The sequence below is a fragment of the Lipophrys pholis genome (genome assembly GCF_963383615.2).
Source record: "Lipophrys pholis genome assembly, chromosome: 5".
In the NCBI taxonomy this organism is placed as follows: domain Eukaryota; kingdom Metazoa; phylum Chordata; class Actinopteri; order Blenniiformes; family Blenniidae; genus Lipophrys; species Lipophrys pholis.
Window position 1 is genome coordinate 2,899,818 of NC_137628.1, and position 24,115 is coordinate 2,923,932.

Consider the following 24,115-nt stretch of genomic DNA (forward strand, 5'->3'; position numbering starts at 1 on the left):
GGACTTCATCAGCCGAGCAACACAAACAGAAATGAATCTTCAGCATCAAAAACATTAACTTTGATCAAATAAGAGAGCAGATTCAAACAGAAACAATCCTTCTGACCTGAACATCAACGCAGGTTAAAACTCTTTACACCGATGCTTTTACTATGAAGTCCTGACAGCAGCGGGGTGAGGAGGGGAAGTTGTTGAAAGAGGAGGAGGAGGATGTGCTCTTCACCCTGTGGGATTCCTGCTCTGTGTCGAGAGATCAGCCGTCAGCACTCACCTGAGACTTCACCTGCCTGAGAAGCAGGGTGGATCAATGTGTGGTCACCTCCCTGCCATCACTTGTCACGTCTCTATGTCTGAATTAATGCTGTTCATGGTTTGTTTCCTTACTCCAAGTTACAAGTTGTTGTGTGCGCCTCCAGTTTTGGGACTCGCGTTGTTAAATGAAGGCTTAGAGGGCTCCCCAGTGGCCAAACACAGGAACAGCATCACATCGCTGTCATCACCGCCACAACTCTTCCTCATGAGCATCATGAGACGGTGGGAAAGGAAAACTAAATTTGACCAGGAATATCCCGGCAGAGCCGAAGTCAGAGGTGGAAACGTTCTGCTGTTCTGGTGGTTAGAAGATAGAAAGAGGAAAACAGAGAGGTTAGATAAGCAACAGACAGATTGTCATAAGGAGACCAGTTTATCTAGTCACTGGAGACCTGGTGGGGGAAGGAGGTACAGATACACATTCAGTTCTACTGTCAGAAGAAGTGCTGAGAGAGAGAGAGAGAGAGAGGGGGGGGGGGGGGAGGGGGGTTGTTCAGATCTGAGTCAGTCACGAATTGTCCTAAAAAGGTTTTGCATCTTTTTTAAAAATCTCCTCAAACTTTATTTCGTGTTTGAAACGCATCTCGTGTATTCAACCTACTCCTCGTGACTTCACGGCCATGGACTGTTTTGTGCCTTGAACTTTATTTATACATATTTTAGATTCCATTTCATTTATTTATTTATTTTCCAAACTGCAGCTTGTCGCATGTTGCCAGGATCACGTTTTCACTTTTTTGAAATTGAAATAAAAACAACCCCGAACCCCTTTGAGAAGAAACATTTTCATGAATCCCAGAAAACTGAATGTGTTTTATGTCCTGAGTGTGTTTGGGTAGAGTTTGATGAGGGTTCTGTAATTTCCTGCTCGCCTCGTCCTGACGCGTCCTTGACGCGCGGACCGGGGCCGCCTCCCCTGCGCGCACTCGCCCCTCCTTCGGTCCTGGGCGGAGGTCTGCAGCGCTGAGAGGAGAAAAAAGTTTGTTGAAAAGAAGCTGTGGAAGTTTTCAGCCTCACACTTTGTGGATCATCATGTCCGGCGTGGCCTCCACCCTGGCCAAGAAGCGCGCCCTGGCCGCGGGCTTCGGCACCAACGCCAACGCGGTGCGCTACCTGAACCAGGACTTCACGTCTCTGCGGGCGCAGTGCCGCTCCTCCGGGAAACTCTTCTGCGACCCCACCTTCAACGCCGCCCCCGAGGCGCTGGGCTTCAAGGAGCTGGGCCGGAACTCCTCCAAGATCCGGGGGGTCACCTGGAAGAGGCCCACGGTAAGACCCGGACCCGGAGATATGGGTGATCCGGATCAGGGGGGATTTCAGTGGGTGTGGTTGGGAGGGGCAGAGCCTTGGAGGACGGCTCGATCTGGAAGCTGTAAAAACAGCTGCAGGGTCTGCGCACCAAGAAATGACAAGCTTTTATTCTCCAGTTTCTAAACCTGAAAACAGTTTTAACACTGTAAAATCTGCAAATCTGATCTAGAAAACCTGTTTGCAAAGTGTAATAAAGTATTTTTAGGTGAATTGTAGATTGAGGTGTGTGTGTCCTCTCGAAATATGTTTGAAAAAAAAAAACCATGACAGGAGCCTTGTTTCTCTGTTCTCCTCCTGCTACCGGAAGAACAGCTGTGAACTCTTCTTTTCTATTTGTCTCATCTGTTCTGTGAACAACTCAGTGCAACACTGGAGCGTCTGAAGACATTTTCTCCACTACAGGAAGTTAAACAACAAACGAGTAGATGTTTAAGTTTTTTTTTTAAATGTGTGTACAGAAGAGTTGACAGCAGCTTGTTACTCTAAACTTTCTGAGGTTGAGATGGAGCCACTGCACGCGATGTGAGTCACTCAGGAAAACCACAGGCCACTGGTGCATCATGGGAGATGGAGTTGCTCTGATTCATTGACAACATCAGGAGAAGTTCCCATTTGAAAAGTAACTGAAACTAAAGAAACTTCTGGGCCCCTGATGCTGATTTCTCTCTGAGGATTTGGCAAAATGACAACAGAGACAATGACACTGAGTAGAAGGGGAAAAAAAAGAAACACAGCTCCAGCCAGACACCCACATGCTTTGAATACAGCTGTTATTGTTGATGTTTTTTTTTTTAACCCTCTGCTCTCCCTCAGGAACTCGTCTCCAGCCCTGAGTTCATCTTAGGAGGAGCCACCAGGACGGACATCTGCCAGGGAGCTCTGGGTGAGTGTTTGGTACTTGCATGTACTTGTGTTGTTGTTCTGCTTGGCTCTATGGGATATTTGTGATTGAAACCAGATGGATTTTACAGGGGTTTTTTTTGTTAAAGGGATGTTTTAATGAGAAACAGCTGAAGCTGTGATTTGCGGGTGGTGACATGCTGAGCGTTGATTGGCTGAACAGGAAGGAAGAAAACTGTCTGCCAGCTATTGTTGGAGGGCACACCCAAACAAACTGCTGCATGAGTCATGTTGATTTGGGTTAAACTAAACTTTGAGCTCAGGAATGTGCAGCGGAGTGAGACATCGGCTCAACATCCACTGATCGCTGCCTGAAGTGGCTCAATGAGTCATTTCTCTTACACACACACACACACACACACACACACACACACACACACACACACACACACACACACACACACACACACACACACACACACACACACACACACACACAGAGCTTCTTATCGACTATTGTCCAGATTCTAAAAAGTTTGTTTTGAAGTTTGGCTCATCGGTTTTTGGATTTTGGGTGTTACACATATTCCAACATTCCCCATGTCAAACACAACAATGTAACTTAGTGACCCCAGCTGAACAGCCTGTGGGGGCTGTAGATGAAGTGAACAGCCTGCGGGGGCTGTAGATGAAGTGAACAGCCTGCGGGGGCTGTAGATGAAGTGAACAGCCTGCGGGGGGCAGTAGATTAGATGAACAGCTGCGGGGGCTGTAGATGAAGTGAACAGCCTGCGGGGGGCAGTAGATTAGATGAACAGCCTGCGGGGGCTGTAGATGAAGTGAACAGCCTGCGGGGGGCAGTAGATTAGATGAACATCCTGCAGGGGGCAGTAGATTAGATGAACAGCCTGAGGGGGGCAGTAGACTAGATGAACAGCCCATTGGGGGCAGTAGTGAGCAGTTTGTAGATGAAGTGAACATCCTGCAGGGGGCAGTAGATGAAGTGAACAGTCTGTGGGGGGGCAGTAGATTAGATGAACATTCTGCAGGGGGCAGTAGATGAAGTGAACAGTCTGCGGGGGGGCAGTAGATTAGATGAACATCCTGCGGGGGGCAGTAGATGAAGTGAACAGTCTGCGGGGGGCGGTAGATTAGATGAACAGCCTGCGGGGGGCAGTAGATGAAGTGAACAGTCTGCGGGGGGCAGTAGATGAAGTGAGCATTCTGCAGGGGGCAGTAGATGAAGTGAACATTCTGCAAGGGGCAGTAGATTAGATGAACAGCCTGAGAGGGGCAGTAGACTAGATGAACAGCCCATTGGGGGCAGTAGTGAGCAGTTTGTTTTGTGTGTGCAGGTGACTGCTGGCTGTTGGCAGCCATTGCCTCTCTGACTCTGAATGAATATGTGATGGCCCGCGTGGTGCCGCAGGACCAGGGCTTTGGTGACGACTACGCCGGCATTTTTCACTTCCAGGTAAATTTTCTTCTTGTAAATTCTGTTAATGGTTAAATTTGTGTTTGTTCATATGTCACCATTTTTTCCTTCCGTAAGCTGAGCGACTAAGTGGTGTGTTCTGTGGTTGCCACGGTAACCTGGCAAACATTCAACATGTACAGATATATTAAAGAAAAAGCGATAAGCCACGGCTCTTGTATTGGGAAGACGAGCAGCTTTGAAATCTAAATTGTAACCTTCTGTCGGGTCATTCTATCCTCCTCTCTTCATCTGTAATTTGTTGCTCCGTTCTCTGTATCTTTGACCCTGGCTCCTCGTGTGTCTCCAGTTCTGGCAGTTTGGCGAGTGGGTGGACGTGGTGATCGACGACCGGCTGCCAGTCAAAGATGGAGAGCTGATGTTTGTCCACTCGGCCGAGGGGAGGGAGTTCTGGAGCGCCCTGCTGGAAAAGGCCTACGCCAAGTGAGTCCAGCAGCCCTGTTGAAGTTGGGCAGATTCCTCTTTGTTCTTTTTCACAGCGTTTCAGAAATCATTTGTTAGGTCAGAGGTCAGTGTGGAGATTCTCCTCTTCAAACTACTTCAATTCATTTTATGTGACAGACCAATACAACGTGACGTATGATTGTGAATTGGAATGGAAATGATACTTGATTTTCTAGAACATTTACGTCGCTTGGGAAGGATCAATCCAGAGCTCAGAACACATAAGAAACGGTCGACGTGTTTGGACTGAAACACCATATCAATTAAAATTGACTTTTGTCTTTTGAAAGGTTGAAGATCTTCCAGCTCCCCCGAGGCACTAAGACTACATTCCAGTTTGAAGTGTGATAGAAAGGATTTATTCCTGTAGGAGGGTTTCAGTCGGTTCTTGTTTTGCAGGGTGAACGGTTGCTACGAGGCCCTGTCCGGTGGCTCCACCACAGAGGGCTTCGAGGATTTCACCGGCGGCATCGCGGAGAACTATGACCTCCAGCAACCCCCCCGCAACCTGTTCCAGATCATCAAGAAGGCGCTGGAAGCCGGGGCCCTGCTGGGCTGCTCCATTGACGTGAGTCCGCAGAGCGCAGGATTCTTTCACCGGAAAAACAGGAAGTCCGATTATTTATGATGAGTCTGTGATAAAAAAAAAGCTTGACTTGTAAACAGGGGAAGTGGATCTTGATGTGCTGGACCCTGGAGGAGCAGGATCACATTTAGCCAGATTACAACCACAAATGTTGGAATGTGAAAAAGTTGAAGAGGCATTTATGGATTTGCAAGCCACTGTATCTGACCAGTTATCGTCTGCAGATCACGAGCGCTGCGGATTCAGAGGCCGTGACGCGCCAGAAGCTGGTGAAAGGCCACGCCTACTCCCTGACGGGAGCGGTGGAGGTAACGTGTGCAGCAGTGACCAGTGAGCTCAGAGCGTGTGCAGAGCCGACAGGGTGACGTTGCTCTATATTTCCAGGTGAACTACCGCGGCCGTCAGGAGAAGCTGGTGAGGGTGAGGAACCCCTGGGGTCAGGTGGAGTGGACCGGAGCCTGGAGCGACGGGTAACTGTCGCAGCACAAACCTCTTCAGGCTACCCTTTCCCATAATACTCCTGCTCATTGTCAGAAAAAAACAGCCCCACCCATGCAGTCCTTCACGTCTGTTCTCGCAGGTCGTCTGAATGGAACTCGGTGCAGGGAGACTGTCCACATGCCAACTCAGAGGACGGAGAGTTCTGGTAGGTCGACCACCGTCAGTCTTATCAGGGTCCTGTGCCGGCAGAGTGATGGCTCTACTCGATCCTATCTCTGCAGGATGTCTTTCACCGATTTCCTGCGTCACTACTCCCGTATCGAGGTGTGCACTCTGACCCCCGACACCATAGGAGATGACTCGGTCAAGCACTGGAGCGTGAGCAAGTTCGACGGCACCTGGAGGAGAGGCTCCACTGCCGGAGGCTGCCGGAACCACCCCTGTTAGTACCAAACACCCCCATACTGGAAATACCGATACCAAAACGATACTGGACACACTGACACTGGACACAATGATACCGGACACACAGATTGCTAGGTTGGCAGATGGGGTTCTTCGCCCATCTTGACTGTAACTCAGCATTGCCTAAAGTTGCTCCAACTAAATTGGTCAAATAAGATGAATTCTGATTTTATGGTAAAATCATTCATAAAGTGAGAAATACTGTGACTGAGAGCATTCTCCACCTGATCTTGTTGGATCGTATCTGTCTGAGCCAAAGTGAAGCCTGTTGCTTCATGTCAAGACTTGTTGAGGTTTTGCTGATGCACATTTTTGACGGGACTCCTGGGTGCTGACGCTCAAGTGGCTCTCCTGACGTAACTGGAAATGGTTTTCTCTGCAGACACCTTCTGGATGAACCCTCAGTTTGTAATCAAGCTGGAGGAGGAAGACGACGACCCTGATGATGGTGAGGACGGCTGCAGCTTCGTTGTTGGTCTGATCCAGAAGAACCGACGTCGGTTGCGCAAACAAGGGGAGGATATGCATACCGTCGGCTTCGCCATCTACGAGGTTGGAAAAGAGAAATGTTTTCACTTTTCCTTGTTAGTTTCTGAAATCCAAAGTGATTTTCTTCTTCTCTTTTCTTTATTTCAGGTTCCAGAACAGGTGAGCTGTGATTCTGCAGGTTCCTTATCTTGTTCTCCTCGTAGAAGACCAGAACAGATTCTTTAAAAAACCTCCATCTGAGGTTTTCATACTCTGAACCAATATCAGACATTTGAAGATTTGTGTTGTCAAAGGACTAAAAAGGACCTAAAAAGACAAAACACCTCTAAGACACAGAGTATGTGAGGAACCCCTCAGGTCATTAAGTCATTAGTAATAAGTTATTAGTCATCAACAGTGGTTAATGCAACTTTAATGCAATTTGATTTTCTTTTACACTTTTGAGATTTTGGATCAGAAAACTACATCCGGTGAACATCTGGATGTTGACAGCTATGAGATGGCTTTGTGTTTAAATGAAGATGATGAGTCTCACTCATGAAGCTGTGTCTGACGTTCTGGACATACTGATGGTTTTCAGTTCCAAGGGCAGCGGGAGGTGCACCTAGACAAGAACTTCTTCCTGACTCACGCTCAGACGGCGCGATCCGAAACTTTCGTCAACCTGCGTGAGGTCAGCACACGCTTCAAGCTGCCGCCGGGCGAGTACCTGATCATTCCGTCGACGTTTGAGCCGCACCTGAACGGGGACTTCTGCATCCGGGTGTTTTCCGAGAAACAGACGGAGACAGTGTAAGAGTCCAGACGTCCTGTTACTGCTGTTTGTCTGGTTGGAAGTTGAAAACTCTTCTCTTTGGTTTATTTTAGACTGGTCTTTGTTTAGTATGACTGGTTTATTGATTGGTTGGTTACTTGTTTGGACACCTCTTGGATGGTTTTCAGATCATTTTTTTGAATGGATTTTACAATAACATTCCAGCTGGTTTTTGGCAAATTTCTGACTTGTCTCTGACTGATTACTGACTGGTTTCTAACTGGTCTCTGATGATTTTTGACTGGTAACAGACTGATCCCGGACTATATTGGTGAGGTTTTGGCAAAAATCTTTGCTGATGGTTTCTGACTGATCTTGTACTGGTTTCTGACTGTTTGCTGATGGTTTCTGACTGATCTTGTACTGGTTTCTGACTGTTTGCTGATGGTTTCTGACTGATCTAGAACATGTTTTTGACTGGTTTCTGACTGGTTTCGGATCTTCTTGGACTGATTCTTCTAAGACTGGTTTCTTCCTGGGGTCCCCCCCCCCCCCCCCCCCAAATGCTCCTGGACTTGTCTTGGACTAGTTTCTGACTTGTTTCTAAATGTTCTTTGTGTTGTTTTTGACTGACTTGTAACTGATGTGGGGATTGGTTTCTTACTTATTTCTGGCTGCTCTGATTCCGGACTGTCTTTGACTAACTTTGAACTGGTTTCTGATTGCTGATGCTTTCTGACTGATCTTGATCCGGGTTTTGACTGATTTCTGAGTAGTTTTGAAAACATTCCTGACTTACCTTGGCGTGATTTCTAACTGGTTCCTGATTCTTCTCGGACTGGTTTCTTACTGGTTTCTGGCTGGTCTTGATGAAGTTTCTGACTGGACTTGTACTGGTTTATAATTTGGTCCTGATGGGCTCCAAATGGTCCCCTGCCTGGATTGTGATGAGCTGGCTGGTTGTAGGTTGAGGATGAAGTAGATTACAGCTTCCTTGGGTCTTACTCACTAAATATGTGTTTATTTGAGTCCGGTCGGGATCCTTCAGGCTCCAGTGTGAGAGCGGAGTTTGAAAGGAGGCTTTCACTCTGGAGGTTGGTGTTCACAGGACATGAAGTGCGTCAGTGTTTTCCGTTGGATGAATGTGACCTGGCTATGTTTGCTAACGTGTCCGTCCCTGTGCTCGCAGACCGTGTGATGACCCAGTCAACGCTGAGCTGGAGGACGTAAGTTACTCTGATTTATGAAAGTATAGTACTTTCAGTCAAGTACACATATTTTCTAGTTTTTCCTATGACTGGCTGGTGTCTGTGTGGAACTCTGTAACTCTCCTGAAGCTTCATAAACAATGATTATGGAAACACCTTCACTTTATGTAATTAAGAGGAAAGGAATCTTTGTAATGCTGTGTATGAATGAGTTTACTTTTCTGAATTTCTCCCTTGGATTATTAAGTATTTCTATTCAGTGATATTTTATTTATTATTATACATGGAAAGGGCTTTATTCATCCATGGGGGGGATTCAAGTATAAAATAAAATAAGGATGCCACATCTTTATACACAACACATACCAAGATTTTCAAATTGGGGTGGGTGCAAAGACAAATGTATTCAAATGTAATAAGTTTGATTTATGCAACTACTTGCAAGTTAATATGAACCCCCTGTTTCAACTATGTGATTACAAAAACATCTTAATGTGTTATTTAAAACCGCTCATTGTTGAGCTTTATTTAAAACTCAGTTTTTCAATCAGGGATTGAAATACCCCAAACATATTTGCTGTGAGTTTAAAGTGAGAGTTTCCCCTCAGATTATACTCTACATCTCCATCACTGACAAAATCCTTCATTAGTTATTGGTAATGCTTTGTTTATGGTCTTAACCAATATTTTTGCTGTTTGTATTCCCACAATGTCCATCCTCATGGATGATTCAAAGTGAGAAATGAAATCTAACCGTAAATAATTAACTAATGTCCTGCGTGAGTTGTGCTGAAATGAATGTTCATGCAAATAGATTTCACTTTTACTTTGCATGATTTGCAAGTGATAACACCAGAAGGGACTTCATGAGCTGACAGGAGTTTTCAAATAATGGATCTGCACGCTTCAGATCCATTATTTGAAAATTCAAACTGTTTGCTTGTGTTCAACATGGAGGGATTGAATAGAGCGCAGGGCCCCCACAAGCACTACAACAAAATTTCAATAAAGTCCACTAACAAAAGTAATGATGATTGAAATCTCGGAGTCAGTTTACACCTCCTTTTCTAACACAATAAAAACAGACACAACCATAAACTACACGTAGTAAAATCGCAGTAAACCAGTAATTTGTGGATCAGACAATCAAGACTTCCTATTGATTGCAAAACGTGCCAGTTGGATCGGTATTGGTGGTTTTCACCAATACTGATCCAACTGGTCCTCGACGTCCTGTTGGCACATCAGCTTCATCACATCTGTGTGCACAATACCACGCTTGAACCTGTTTTTATACATGCAAACCATGAGGAAATCAAACATCATTATTGTGTGTGCGTGCGTGCGTGCGTGTTGAAGACAGCAGCCGTCGTATCTGCTGACAATGCTGTTGTTGTTTGTGTTCAGGAAACGGTGCCGGAGTCGGAGGTGGAAGCAGGATTCAGAAACCTCTTCGCCAAACTCGCTGGAGACGTAAGTTTGACTTTTATCGGCTCACATTAAACTAAATCCAGCCGATCAGACAGGAAGCCACGTGATGCAGGAAGGAAAACGTTCACACAACTGGATGGAGGGGTTGGGTGGATGGGGTGGTTTGATGGGTGGAGGGGTTGAGTAGGTGGAGGCGGGGTTGCGTAGGCCGTGACACACAGGCTGACAGCTGATTGGCTTCGCTCTGCTACTGTTTCAGGACATGGAGATTTCGGCGGCGGAGCTGCAAACCATCATGAACAAGATTGTTGGCAAACGTGAGCCGAACCTCCCACAGGTTTAAGGGAAGCGTGAGTAGCCACAGGTTTGACTTCCTGTTTTCTTGTTTGCGCAGGAACTGATATCAAGACGGACGGTTTCAGCATGGAGACGTGCAGAGTGATGGTCAACCTCATGGACGTATCCTTCAACTCGCCCCGAGTTACCAAACCTCGCTCTGACCCTACGGTCGTAGTAAATAGTTTTACACATGAGTGATACGGTCGTAGTAAATACTTTTACACATGAGTGCTACACTCGTAGCACATGAGTGAGAAGGATTAATTCATAAGAGTGAATGAATCCAGGCTGTTTGTGCTGTTCAGCCCCCACAATGAAACACCTTTTTCTTACAAACAACCGATACTGATTTGAACCAAAACGACAAAGTTTGAAGGACCTCCCATGTTTACAGTGCGCTGTTCTCATGGCGCATTGCAGAAAGTAGCTCCACATGAAAACGACATCGTGAGCAGCGTTTCTGTGTGCACGGCAATAGTTGCCGTCCAAACTTTTCTGAAACAAAATTGCTAAAGACAAGCGTTTTCATGTGAAACTTTGTCACTTGACCAACGACACTAATCGTCCTAATTCACCCCATTTCACTCTAACGTGCCTCCCACCGCAGCAGCTGACACCGACCCTCCCAAACCTTCTCCAACTCATCCATGTGTGCACCAATCCACCCTCCTCCACCCACCTCCACCCTCCTCCACCCTCCTCCTTTCACCAACTCCCCTCAACTCACACTGACTCAACGTGTCCGATTGTCTGTCATTATCTTTGACCATGTGGCAGGAAAGCGGCAACGGAAAGCTCGGCCTTGGTGAGTTCGCCACGTTGTGGAAAAAGGTGCAGCGTTACCTGGTGAGACACACACACACACACACACACACACACACACACACACACACACACACACACACACACACACACACACACACACACACAAACACACACACAGTCATGCACAACCAGATGTAAATTATGTTTTTTTTTTGTTTTTTTTTTGTACAAAGTCCATCTATAAGAAGAACGACACAGATAATTCAGGGACGATGAGCACGCCTGAGATGAGAGTCGCCTTCAAAGACGCCGGTAAAATTTCATTGACTTCTTTTTCTGCAGAAAACTTGGATTTTTCTATGTGAATTATTCCATGAAACTTTCTTATTTTTATCTGAATATTGCTTTACATGCTCACATGACCTTCGATGAGTTTGAACAGGGTTTGAAACTTTTCCACTGTTTTCGCCTGAACGTATTATTTCAATGAGGATGAGCACACAGCGAGGTTATAGCGTCTCTTTTGTCCTCCAGGTTTCACCCTCAACAACGCCATCTACCAGCTGCTGGTTGCTCGATACTCCGACCCCGACATGACCATCGACTTCGACAACTTTGTGTGCTGCCTGATGAGGCTGGAAACGATGTTCAGTGAGTAGCTGCTGCGTCTGCTTGAGTTTACACAGCTGAGATAACGGATCAAAATCGGTTTGGATTTTATTATTTATTTAAATGTTAACTTCAACATGGAAACTCTTCCTCTGAACACGTATGGAGTTATTGGATTGCCCCCATACCTCCAAATGTCTCTTCTGCCCCACTATTCCATGTTACTTCGTGTTGCTCAGAAGTTTTGTCCACTGACGCGCGCCTCCATTTGATCTTCCACCTTTAGGACTCTTCAAGAAGTTCGACCCTCAAGAGAGCGGCTCCATAGAGCTCAACTTCTCTCAGGTGAGTTGTGTGAAACATGAACATGCCGCCACACGGTCCCCATTCTGACATCACTCTGACCTCCGTCTTCTTCGTCCTGTAGTGGTTGAAATTTGCCATGCTCTGAACCGGAGCCTCGCCAGAGCCTGGTCATCCCAAGTTAACTCAGCTTCAAGGTCCCTGTGACGCCTACTTTCACCGCTCACAACCCAACTGCTAAGAAATGTCAATAAATGTCTCAGAACTTCTAACCAGCGTGTCTTTGTGTTCTGTGTTTCAGGTAGTTAACGTAGATCAGAGGTGTCAACCTCATCTTAGTTCAGGGGCTACATTCAAACCAATTTCATGTTGAGTGGGTAAAATAGTGCAATAATTAACCTAAATAGAAAATTTAAAGTATTTATTTGAGGTGATGCAGAGTATACGCGATCAAAATGTCTATATTATTAGGAAACGAAACAATTAGTACGGGAAGTTACTACAATCTTAACAAAAAGCTAATTTAAAAGATACCTTCTTTAGTTTATCCCCATTAGTGGCAACAGATTTTGCCGCCAATATTTCTGGAGTCTGGCACAAGCATACAATCACATTACAGTGAACCAAAAGGCCGGTTTTGGCCCATGAGTTTATGTTTTACGTCCCTGAACTAGATTATCATTAAGAATGGAAGCCAAGGGAAAATTTTAACCAAAACATCCATGATAATGTGAGAATTTATTAGAAGAAGCATTTCATTCTAAGCACTTTAATAGGGAGGAATTAAAACCTTAACAAAAGTTCAGTTCCCTTGTCTCGATGACAAACTACTGTGGAGTGTGTGTGTGTGTGTGTGTGTGTGTGTGTGTGTGTGTGTGTGTGTGTGTGTGTGTGTGTGTGTGTGTGTGTGTGTGTGTGTGTGTGTGTGTGTGTGTGTGGTGACTCCCCACGGCCAAATTAGGACCAAATTGTGAATTGCGCTTCCTGGTGGTATGACGTCACGACTCATGCTGTTTAGTCACGTGACTGCTGAACTCGGTGTTTTGTAAAAGGCGCATTGTGCTGATGATGCAGCCCCGCCCCTCCCGCCGGGCGGGGCAGGGTGTTGCAGCAGAGCATCCTCACCCTCAGCATCGTACCGGACCGAGCGCGGACCGCCTCTCGGAGCAGAGACGCGGAGACCCCGAGCCGAGACCCGGAACCCCGGAGCCGAGCACGGAGCGACCCAGCAGGTGAGTCTGAGGGGGTCCCGGGGCTTTGGATCCGTGATGTTTCCTCCTCTGCTGTTTGTGCTTCGATTCAAAACAAAAGTTTCATGGCGTCACGTGCTTTTCGCGATTTTCAATCAGTTTTCCCTGTTTAAAAAAGAAAAGAAAAGCGGAGCAGGTGGCGGCGGCATCCCAAACCTGACTTCCTGTTTACGTTTTGCGGTTCCGAGTGACGTCATGTCTTGACCTGCAGATGGAGACAAAAGAGTTTCTGTGAATAAAACTAATATCAGGAGTTTCTCGCCCTGCTGCATATATTGCTCCTTCTCCCTTCTCCTTCTCCTGCTGCTACTCCTCTTCCTCATGCTACTCCTTCTCCGACTGCTCCTCTTAGTCCCAATCTTCATCCTCCTACTCCTCTTCATCTCATCCTGCTCTTTCTAATGCTCCATCATTCTGCTCTTCCTCTCCTCGTCTGCATTTTGCTCCTTCTCATCCTTCTTTTGCTCCTTCGACTCCATATTATCCGTTTCCTCCCTCTTCTGCTCCTCCTCATAATCTTCATTGCAAGTAGATAATCCTTAAGTTCTGAACACATCTCTGATTCTTCTCACCTGAACACCGGACCTTACCCAGGGAACCATCTGCACCACGAACCACCTTCGATACTGTCCAGAGTCTTTAATCTGGTCTGAAATCTGCCATGTTGTCTGAAGTCTGATCTCAAGACACTGATCTGGCCTGAGGGTTTGGTTCTGATGGATCTGTGATGGTTTGTTTTTGGTTTAGGATGTTTGGAGGCGTGTCCAGTCAGATCCAGAGGGAGCGGAGCCGAGCCTCGGGCCTGGGCTCGGTCCAGCAGGCCATACGGTACCTGAACCAGGACTTCCAGGCCCTGAAGGAGGAGTGTCTGCTGGATGGCTCGCTGTTCCAGGACCCCATGTTCACGGCAGAAGGCTCCTCGCTGGGCTTCAAGGAACTCGGGCCCTTCACAGCCAAAACCAGAGGGGTGGAGTGGAAGAGACCAACCGTAAGACTCGCACACTGGAACCTGCTGGACCTGGTCTTGTTGTCAACAACACTCAGAGGCCCGCTAACAAACAAGTTCAAACTGCAAAGACACAAACAAAAACAAACCACAAAGACAAAAACAACAACAGCTAAAAACACCAAACTTTACAGGCAAGAATAACAAACTGCAGTAAAGCACAAACTACAGACATTAACAGCAAAAGAAACAAGCAACAAAAACGTCAAACTACAAAAGGCCACAATAACAACAAGAACAAAAGTAACAGACTAAAAAGAGACAAACAACAACAACCTGAAAAGAAAATATACTCCTGAGACACAAACTACAGATTGAAATAAACTCAAACCCAAACACACAAACCAGCAGAAACAAAACAACACAGTAAACTACCGAGACTACAAATAACTGCTTTAGAAATCCCAACGTATTACAAACACACAAACAACAATAGATTTTAAAACAGAACACCACACTGAAAGGAGAGAAACAACTACAAACTTTAAAGATACAAACAACAAATTGCAGACTGAAACACACCCAAACTACAAAGACACAAACAACAACACACCTTAAATAAACAACAACACACTGCAAAGACACAAATTACATGAGACAACAAACTATGAAAACAAAAATAACAACTGGCAATAAACAACAAATTCCAAACAATACCCACCAACCGCACAAAAGGCCTGTACGACGAACCCTGATCAACATATCCAGGATCTCTCTCTTGTTTCCTGGGTTGACTTTTCCAGATGTGCGCGATCCTGATCACGGTTACTACGAAGCAGGTTATCAACTCGCTGCTGCAGGCAAAGCCAGAACATTCCTGACTCGTTAATGTGTGACTTAGTGAGATTATACCATATTAATTTATCACCGATATAAACGGACAGCACCTCCGCTGATCTGTCAGTTTCACTTTATTACAGCAGAAACGTGTCGGGGATCAGAAACTTCATTACTGATCTTCTTTTAGTTTAGATTTTCCATCCAGTTGTTTTGAGGCTGAGTTTCTCGTGCTTTGTGTTGGAATATTAACTCATCACCACGACGGCACGAGGAGTTCTGCGTTCCATAAGTTCATGTTTCCGCAGTTCTGTCAGTTGTGATCATTAACCTCATAAAGATAAACAAACTTGGAACAAGTCAAGAATAAAAACATCCTTCAAAGCCTCAGTGACCGGGATTTTTATTATTATGTCCAAAAGATCGCTCTGAATTAATTTCTCATCTTCGAACTACTGCAGCTCAGTGCTGAACCCGCGCACCAATCACCATCATTTAAGAATGGGCGGGGCATTTTCCAAGAGATCTGATTGGTCAGAAGGCGGAGCTTTGACCTCAGTTGCCAGGGAGATTTATCCTGGTGAGAAGTGAGCGAGCCTCGTAGTACAGAAAACCCAGAGTTAATCCTTAATGTTATCTCGTTTAGAGAAAATCCAGCGTCATAGTACAGGCCTCTGCAAAGACACAAACAACAACACATTGTGAATACAACAACAAGCAATGGCCCATTGATAAGCAACAAGTAACACAAACTACAAAAAAAAGGAATTGTAAAGACCAAAACACCAACAATAAAACATTACACATAGATTTTCCACTTGAATATATAATTACTCCACATTTTAAACATAAATTATACTAAAGCATGTACATGTACAGCATATAAACATGTAAACATGAATGTTTTACATAATTATTTATGTTTACATCCATGTTTATATGCATTAGTACATAAAAATGAATGTAAACATAAATCTTGTAAATGTATACATCAATTTACACCTAAATATTCAGGTCATTTGCTCCCTGCTGCACTCTGACCTCTGATTGGCTCAGTCACATGACTATCTGTCTCTGATTGGTTGTTTCAGGAGCTGTCTGCAGACCCTCAGTTCATCGTGGGCGGAGCCACCAGGACTGACATCTGTCAGGGAGCACTAGGTGAGACCTCATCCTGACAGCAAGTCCACAGATAGTTTGATGGAAAAAAAATCTTCATGTATTTAAGAAAATGTAACAAAACATCATCAGACTAATCGATTATTTAAAATTCTTCACATTAAGACGACCACAAAGCAGCATGTTCACTAGTCTGTAATAATGAGCTTCACAATGTACGAGTGGGATTAGTTGGGTCAAAGGGAAGTGAATCCAGCTCCCAGCATGCACCTGGGCAGACGCCCAGCACAAGTTAAAGCAGATCAGTTGCAAAACGTGTTCCAGGTCCCCACAGGGAGGGAAAACCCAACAGCGTGAATCTGAACAAACCTGCAGCTTCGACTGAGAGAATGTTTGAATCCATCCATTGGACTGACGAGAGCCGAGACCTGCAGCCATGAAGTAGAGAGATGTTATGATAAAAAACATCAGACAGCACATTACACTTAAACCAGCATATTTCCTCCACCTTTACAAGAAGCACCTGAAGTGATTTGAAGTGTATCGATCAGTTAAGTGACGTCAGCTGGTCAGATTCCATTAGACGCATTAGCAGCTGTGCTGTTTATGTTGCTTGCTTTTAGCTGAGCAGTGGCGTGTCTCCAGTGAGCATTAGACTAATGGAGTCACATCCGGTTACATGAACTTTTTCGTCTAATGGCACAAGACTTTAGTGCTGATCTGTTACAGGACCTAGAATGGAGGGGGTTAACTTAAGAACGAGAGGAAGCCTCTGTCACTGAAACACTCACGGATCGATCAAATCAAGAAAACTATTAAACCAAAATATAGTTGGTGAAGCTGCAATAAAGGAACTTCCAACGCCATCATTATGGACTTCTATCATGACCCAACAGCCACCCTTAAATACTCAGAGGACCCTCGGGACTGGTAAATCAAAAGAAAGCAAACAATTAGATTTCAACTAATCCAAAAGAAGTTGTCACTGTACAATAGTTGACTAAATGTGTGTAATAACATAATAACTATTGTATCAAACAAAGTGTTCAAATAAACCTTAACTGTGATAGAAAATGTGAATATGTGAGGTAAATTTAAATCAAGGCTACTCCGAACTAAATGTAAGAGATGAGCTGCTGCTGGAAGTCAAACCTCTGAGTTCTGTTTGGGTCAGTGGAGGTCCTGGTCCAGGTGTCAGTGAAGGTGTCAGTTCCAGTGTTGGGCGCCGGCTCTTGACCTCTGCTCGCGTTCCAGGTGACTGCTGGCTGCTGGCTGCGATCGGCTCTCTGACTCTGAATGAACGCCTGCTGCACCGTGTTGTTCCTCACGGTCAGAACTTCAGCGATCAATATGCCGGCATCTTCCACTTCCAGGTGATCGTCCGCCCGTTGACAGGCCACGCCCACTCCGCTTCGCAGTCACGTGTTCCTCCTTTAATTCGGTCTCTGCCTCCCTCGTGTGTCTCCAGTTCTGGCAGTTTGGCGAGTGGGTGGACGTGGTGATCGACGACCGGCTGCCAGTCAAAGATGGAGAGCTGATGTTTGTGCACTCGGCCGAGGGGAGGGAGTTCTGGAGCGCCCTGCTGGAAAAGGCCTACGCCAAGTGAGGGATACATCCACATATCCTCAATTACATACACCCGTCTAAACCTACACACATTCATCCAGCTTCACATACATTCACCTGCACTCCTTCATCCAGACTGTTTTATACTGGTTCAGGCTGGTTATTACTCATTTCAAACGGTCCAAATGGTTTTAATTAGCTGAAATGGCGAGAGGACGGGATTCTTTCTGCCGACAGTGAATAGTTCCTTGTGTCGCCAGGTTGAATGGGTCGTACGAGGCGTTGTCTGGCGGCAGCACCACTGAAGGCTTTGAGGATTTCACCGGTGGGGTGTCGGAGATGTACGAGCTGAACAAAGCTCCCAGAGATCTCCATCGTATCATCACCAAAGCTCTGGAGCGAGGCTCGCTGCTCGGTTGCTCCATCGACGTCAGTCCCTCCTGAGTTCCCGCCGTAGCGTCCTCCAAATCTCTGAGTCTTACATGACTTTCGTGTATTTTTCCACTGAGAGCGGACAGTTTGGATTCAGGACACTCTCACAGTGCTCGCTCTCTGTCTGACCATCCTCAGATCACCAGTGCTTTCGACATGGAGGCAGTGACCTTTAAGAAGCTGGTAAAAGGCCACGCCTACTCCGTAACTGGCCTGCGACAGGTGAGCGCTGCGTCTGTTCAGATGTTAAAACTCACCACAACATCGCATCATCCTCAAAACCAGAGCTTATTTCAGCCCCTGGCGCTTGATTGTTCGGCCAATCAGAAACGTCTACCTGGAGAACATTTACCTGATGGGATAGCTTCTTTCTTATGCTGCGTTGGTGTGCGGTCCTGCAGGTGCAGTCCCGCGGCCGTCAGGAGCGTCTCATCCGGATCAGGAACCCATGGGGTCAGGTGGAGTGGACGGGAGCGTGGAGCGACAGGTCAGCGCTGCGGCGCCACCGGCAGGTCTGACCTCTGACGACGGCTGACTGAATGGACTGATGCATGCGTGTCGTTTCAGCTCGACGGAGTGGAACGACGTCGACACGGAGGACAAAGAGGAGCTGCTGTGTAAAATGGAGGATGGAGAATTCTGGTGGGTGAGGTTCCGAGTGGGCGGGGCCTGTCAGGAGCGGGACTGGTGACGAGCTGTCTGTGTGTCAGGATGTCTTTCCAGGAGTTCCTGCGTCAGTTCTCCCGACTGGAGATCTGCAACCTGACACCAGACGCCCTCAGTCAGGACTCCACCGGCTTCTGGACCACGGTGATGTTCCAGGGCAGCTGGAGGAGGGGAAGCACCGCCGGCGGCTGCAGGAACCACCCAAGTGAGGACCCTGATCCCCGCCCACACACCCACCCCAGCCAGTCACCACCAACCGTTTCCGTAGATCAACTGTCAGTGTGGAAGTTTCATCATTTCTCAGAGTTTTTAACTTGTGGTAGTTCGTTCTCTCTGACTTCACCCTGGACTGGAGACCTGCACACTGTGTTAGGACCTCCAGACCGCTTTGACCCTGGTTTCTGACCGTGATCGAACACATGCACCGCAGCATATTGAGCTGCTTTAAACTTGTTGTAGTTCCAGTTTTCCTGAGTCCTGCTGAGATTCCCTACTTCTCCCATGATGCCTCCCTGCAGACACGTTCTGGATCAACCCTCAATATAAAATCTGCCTGCTGGAGGAAGATGATGACCCTGAGGACGACGAAGCTGCATGCAGCATCTTGGTGGCTCTGATGCAGAAAGACCGTCGCCGCTTTCGCCAACATGGCCAGGACATGCACACCATCGGCTTTGCCATCTACGAGGTCAGAGGTCACAGCACCGCATCGTCTCCATAGTGGTGGCTGTGAAATGATTTTCTTTGGGAAAAATATGCAGCAGAACTGAAAAAAGAAAACCTGAACTGGGTTTCTTTGTTCACAGATTCCAGAGGAGGTGAGTCGGCAGCGTTGTGACCATGAACTCCTGCAGGTCCAGTGAGGAGTTTCTGCTCTGCAGGGGTCAGGATGGGGCTCTGATCCCACAGAAGAGCTCCTGAAGGGCCCTCTTCTTCTAACAGCTGTCACAATACACAATGTCGACCACCAGGGGGGCACCAACAGTGCTCAGATAGCTGCAGAGAATCACCAGAAAGCACTATGGGATGAGAGAGGCAAACATGCGGAGCAGTGTTTGAAGCTTATTGGGAGGCTAATCCCATTAAATGTAATGTCACATTTTTACGTTCATTTCTTTCGACAAAACGGAGGCGGGATGTACAGCATCTCATTAAGTTGGTGAGATTCTCCCATTCACCAAGTAAAACAACAAGAACCCTCCACATTTAGGGAATCTTTATCCAGCTTAAAGGAAAGCTTACCATCAGTCCATAATTCAGGGATTTTATAGGGTTCCCGAGGAAGACACCCACCAATGTGATCAGAAGTAGATCAGTTTGTTCTGTCTGGTGCTGGAGGATCTGCTGCTGACATGTTGACCTGAGGACTCAGGAGCAGCTCCACAGAGTCAGGGAGGTGGTTTAAACTCTGTAGCTGGTGTCTGTGTTTCCGCCCTGTCCTCTGATAACTGCTGTGTTTGTCCAACAGCACCGTGGCTGTCCCAGCATCCACCTGAAGAAGGACTTCTTCCTGCGTCGCTCGTCCTGCGCTCGCTCCGACACCTTCATCAACCTGCGGGAGGTGAGCGCCAGGCTCCGCCTTCCCCCCGGGGAGTACCTCATCGTCCCCTCCACCTTCGATCCCTCCAAGGAGGCCGACTTCGTGCTGCGGGTGTTCACGGAGAAGCAGTCTGAAACAGAGTGAGTGCTCCGGTGTCCTCGCAGCTTTGTGAGTCTTGTGTGCTGAAGCTGAGAGTGACTGTGCGACCCTTCACAGGGAGATGGACGACGACGTGGTGGCAGACTTAGACGACGAGGTACAGACTTCTTGTTCATTCTAAAGTGCTTTCGGTCTGAGAGGCTCCTCTCCCTGTCACCCCTTCCTCCTCCGAACAACTATCGACCTGCTTCCTGTCTGCAGGCAGAACTCTCAGAGGGAGACATCGACGACTCCTTCAGGTCCATGTTTGCTCAGCTGTCCGGAGACGTGAGTCCAATCTGTCTGCTGACGCACCGATAAATCCTGAGCTCAGTCTGACGGACTGTTTTTTCTCCCGTCAGGACATGGAGATCTCAGTGCGTGAGCTCCGGACCGTCCTCAACCGAGTGGTGTCCAAACGTCAGTAACAGAACTACAATAAATAAACTGTCGCAAAATGCACAGTCAGCCTCGTGCACAAGCTTGTTCTGTACCTGAACAATCCGCAAGCTGCAGAATCCATCTGTTTCCTGTGGTACCTGAACGCCTCACAGGCTGCAGACTCTCTCTGAGTGTTTGATGTGTTTCCTGTCTCTGCAGACAGAGACCTACAGACTGACGGCTTCAGCATGGAGTCCTGCAGAGCCATGGTCAGCCTCATGGACGTATCCTCACCTGCCGCACCAGGATGTGCAGATTGTGGCTTCAACTCTGTCTGAAATTCAGACTTGTGTGCAGACGTGTGTTCACAGAGGGGAATCAGACATATTTGTCCAGACGTTTGCCTTTGTGTGTGTGTAGATTGTGCTGGAGTGTCAACCTTGACTCTATCTCAGAAGGATGGCAGTGCTCGACTTGGACTCCTGGAGTTTCAGATCCTCTGGAACAAGATCCGCAAGTGGCTGGTGTGTATTGCGTTATGTTTGTGTGTGTGTGTTTATATATTGTGTGTACATGTGTGTGCTGTGTTTCCTGCAGGGAATTTTCAGGGAGTTTGATCTGGATAAATCCGGCTGTATGAACTCTTATGAGATGCGTCTGGCTCTGGAAAACGGCGGTAAATTCTTCCATCTTTTCTAGTGAATCCTGACAAAGCTCTGTGTGACCTCCCTGACCTGCGATGTGCTCCCCCTGCAGGCTTCAAGCTCAACAACAAGCTCAATCAGATGCTGGTCGCCCGCTACGCTGACAATGAGGTGGTTGACTTTGATAATTTCACCTGCTGCCTGCTACGCCTGGAAGCCATGTTCAGTACGTGACATCATCACGTCTCACAAATCATTACACCGTCGACACACTATGTTTAAAGCTTGATTACATCGTCATCGTTGTACTGTCCTCCGCTCACGTTTGACCGACTCCACAGGAACCTTCCAGGAAATGGACCGGGACAAAACGGGGAGCGTGGAGATCAACATCACCGAGGTAACTGCATGAAAACGACAACTTACACAACAACGGAAACAACATCATATGACTTAACACAGTAATACACGCAAACATTTTACTGCATAAAAACAAAATGCACCTTCTGCATATTTGGTGGAAATATGGTCCATGTTCTTGATAAAGTGTGTAGTGTGTGTACTTGGTGTAGTAGCAGTAGATAAACGGCCTGGGGCTGCGAGTGTTCACAGCTGTGTTTCTCTCTTCAGTGGCTTTACATCAGCATGTGCGGCTGAAACACCAACGAGGAAGACGTACATCATCCAAAGAAACTCCGAAGTACAAGTAATAAAGTACTACTGAAGCACTCTGACATTATTTGAAGTACTACTAGTTAAAGTTAAGCAGATTAAAAAATGTAAACTCAAACTCACATGCCGCCTTGAACACATCACGATGTTAATGCCGATAACTGAGAGTGAAACCTGTTCCTGAACGCATCATGATGTCATCACTAATAACTGAGAGTGAAGCCTGTTCCTGAACGCATCATGATGTCATCACTAATAACTGAGAGTGAAACCTGTACCTGAATGCATCACGATGTCATCACTAATAACTGAGAGTGAAGCCTGTATCTGAACGCCTCACAGTATAAACAAAATCATGAGTACATGTTATTTTTAACCTTTGTGTTGTTGTCATGGTTACCCTACACATTTTGTCCTCTGAGGTCAAAATTACGCCGACTCTTTTGACTGTATACATATAATATTGATCCATTTTTCGTTAAACCTTTAGTTATCCTTCAGTGTAACACAAGACCACAATGGACCTTTGGTTAAGCCCCGCCTCCCTTAGTTACTGTTGCTAACTCGGACACGCTATCGCAGCTGCGTGTTTACATGGCGGCTGTCAGACAGCTTGGCGCTTACTCAATGAGCTAACGACGATATCAGCGGCTAGCATCAGCATTCATCGGCAAAGCTAGCTGGCCAGCTGAAAGAAGCTGCAAGCTTTATGTGATCAATAATATACGACCATATATAGTATACTACCATCGAGATACCTCGTATCGCTCCAGGCACATTGTTTGATTTAAATAGCCAAGATAACTAAAGAGTCACCAGCTCTAATGCTTCTCTACGGAGCTGAAAATGTTTGTTCGACTTCCCAGAAGTTTGTAGTTGAACACTAATGGTTGGTTTTCTTTCGGGTGCAGGACTTAGCCCAATGTCAATTACCTTGTTTTTATTATTTTTGACAAATAAGCCATCTAAATACAAAAGAATCACCTCGGGTGAAGAAAATGACATTTTATTTGGCTGTTTGATTTATCACGGTGAAAAATAGAATTCAGTGAGAATATTAAGAATATTGTTCGGTTATCAAACTCTTTCTTATGGGCTCACGTAACCACACCGTTTGTCCTCTGTGGTTAAAATGACCCTGTCCAGTTACATTGCTTTTGAAACAATATAAAGTGTGTGCTTATTACCAGACAGATAAAACAAACATTGCTTTCCAGAAGCATATTTTTTCCAGAATAAGAAGTGTGAATCTTCCCTCGGCTGCATGTAATGTCGGTAGTTTTTGCAGGATCTTTAGAGATGTACACACTAATTTGTGAGGGGAAGTATAGAAAGGATCATACTTCACTACATTATTTCAGAGAGAATTCAGAACCACAAAAAGAAACTAAATGACTTCTGAACCACTGCTAGTGGAAAGTAGGACCCTGGTGTGAAGCAGGAACAAGAGGTTGGTTTGACCCCAAATGGCAAGAGTCACAAATTAAATCAAATTACTCAAATTGTACTTGTAAAGAGAATAGTACCGAACAAGCCTCATTCTTTTCAGACATTTTGACAACAATACAAAGGTTAAATAAAAAATAATTTTTATTTGCCGCAGTTTTAAAAAACAAAACGACCAAAAACCTGACTAACCGTCTTGAGTCATAAGTTTTTGAGGGTGGCGATGAGATAACTGTCGGACACGTACAACACTACAGTGGTACGTTATTCTAATAAAAATCAAAACACATTTGACCACATTAAAAGCCAGTATAACTGGAACTCCCTTTATTATTTACAGGTCGATGAAGGCTTCACGTGTGCTCAGGTTTAGCTCCTTCAAATGTTTTCCATTTAAAGCCAATAAAGTGAGAAACAAGAAACCCATTTGCTGACTCTGTCTGATTTTCATATGAAGTCACCATCATCACAAAACATAAAATATGAACAAATTAAGGTTTGAAACAGAAGCTATGAATGAAGCTTTACAACAGTTCATAGCTGGAAGAATCACTGCTTTGCAGAGTTAAACTTGACATATTTATTAGTTTTTGGAGCCAATAATCTGCGGGTCAAAGTTTGATTGTCCCATCCACCGTTATCCGGTTCCCGGTGCTGCAGTCGGTCCGGCTCACGGTGAATGCAGG

The 24,115-nt window shown here is 46.1% G+C and overlaps 1 protein-coding gene across 1 annotated transcript; it reads left to right on the forward strand.

Moving 5' to 3' along the window:
• Positions 1 to 1,246: 1,246 nt before the first annotated feature.
• LOC308109769 (uncharacterized protein) lies at positions 1,247 to 23,854 on the forward strand. The gene is made up of 41 exons (XM_080463573.1): positions 1,247 to 1,581; positions 2,437 to 2,506; positions 3,819 to 3,937; positions 4,248 to 4,381; positions 4,802 to 4,970; positions 5,213 to 5,296; positions 5,373 to 5,458; positions 5,569 to 5,634; positions 5,711 to 5,871; positions 6,277 to 6,446; positions 6,964 to 7,175; positions 8,327 to 8,363; positions 9,753 to 9,818; positions 10,036 to 10,093; positions 10,171 to 10,235; positions 10,893 to 10,961; positions 11,114 to 11,192; positions 11,415 to 11,531; positions 11,776 to 11,834; positions 12,094 to 12,113; positions 12,845 to 13,024; positions 13,790 to 14,030; positions 15,917 to 15,986; positions 17,199 to 17,317; positions 17,413 to 17,546; positions 17,771 to 17,939; positions 18,081 to 18,164; positions 18,344 to 18,429; positions 18,510 to 18,584; positions 18,653 to 18,813; positions 19,127 to 19,296; positions 20,077 to 20,288; positions 20,365 to 20,404; positions 20,509 to 20,574; positions 20,649 to 20,706; positions 20,887 to 20,951; positions 21,123 to 21,191; positions 21,265 to 21,343; positions 21,424 to 21,537; positions 21,653 to 21,711; positions 21,942 to 23,854. Exons 1-41 carry the CDS (start codon positions 1,345 to 1,347, stop codon positions 21,966 to 21,968), a joined length of 4,356 nt encoding a protein of 1,451 aa, XP_080319699.1. The 5' UTR covers positions 1,247 to 1,344; the 3' UTR covers positions 21,969 to 23,854.
• The last annotated feature ends 261 nt before the right edge of the window (positions 23,855 to 24,115 follow it).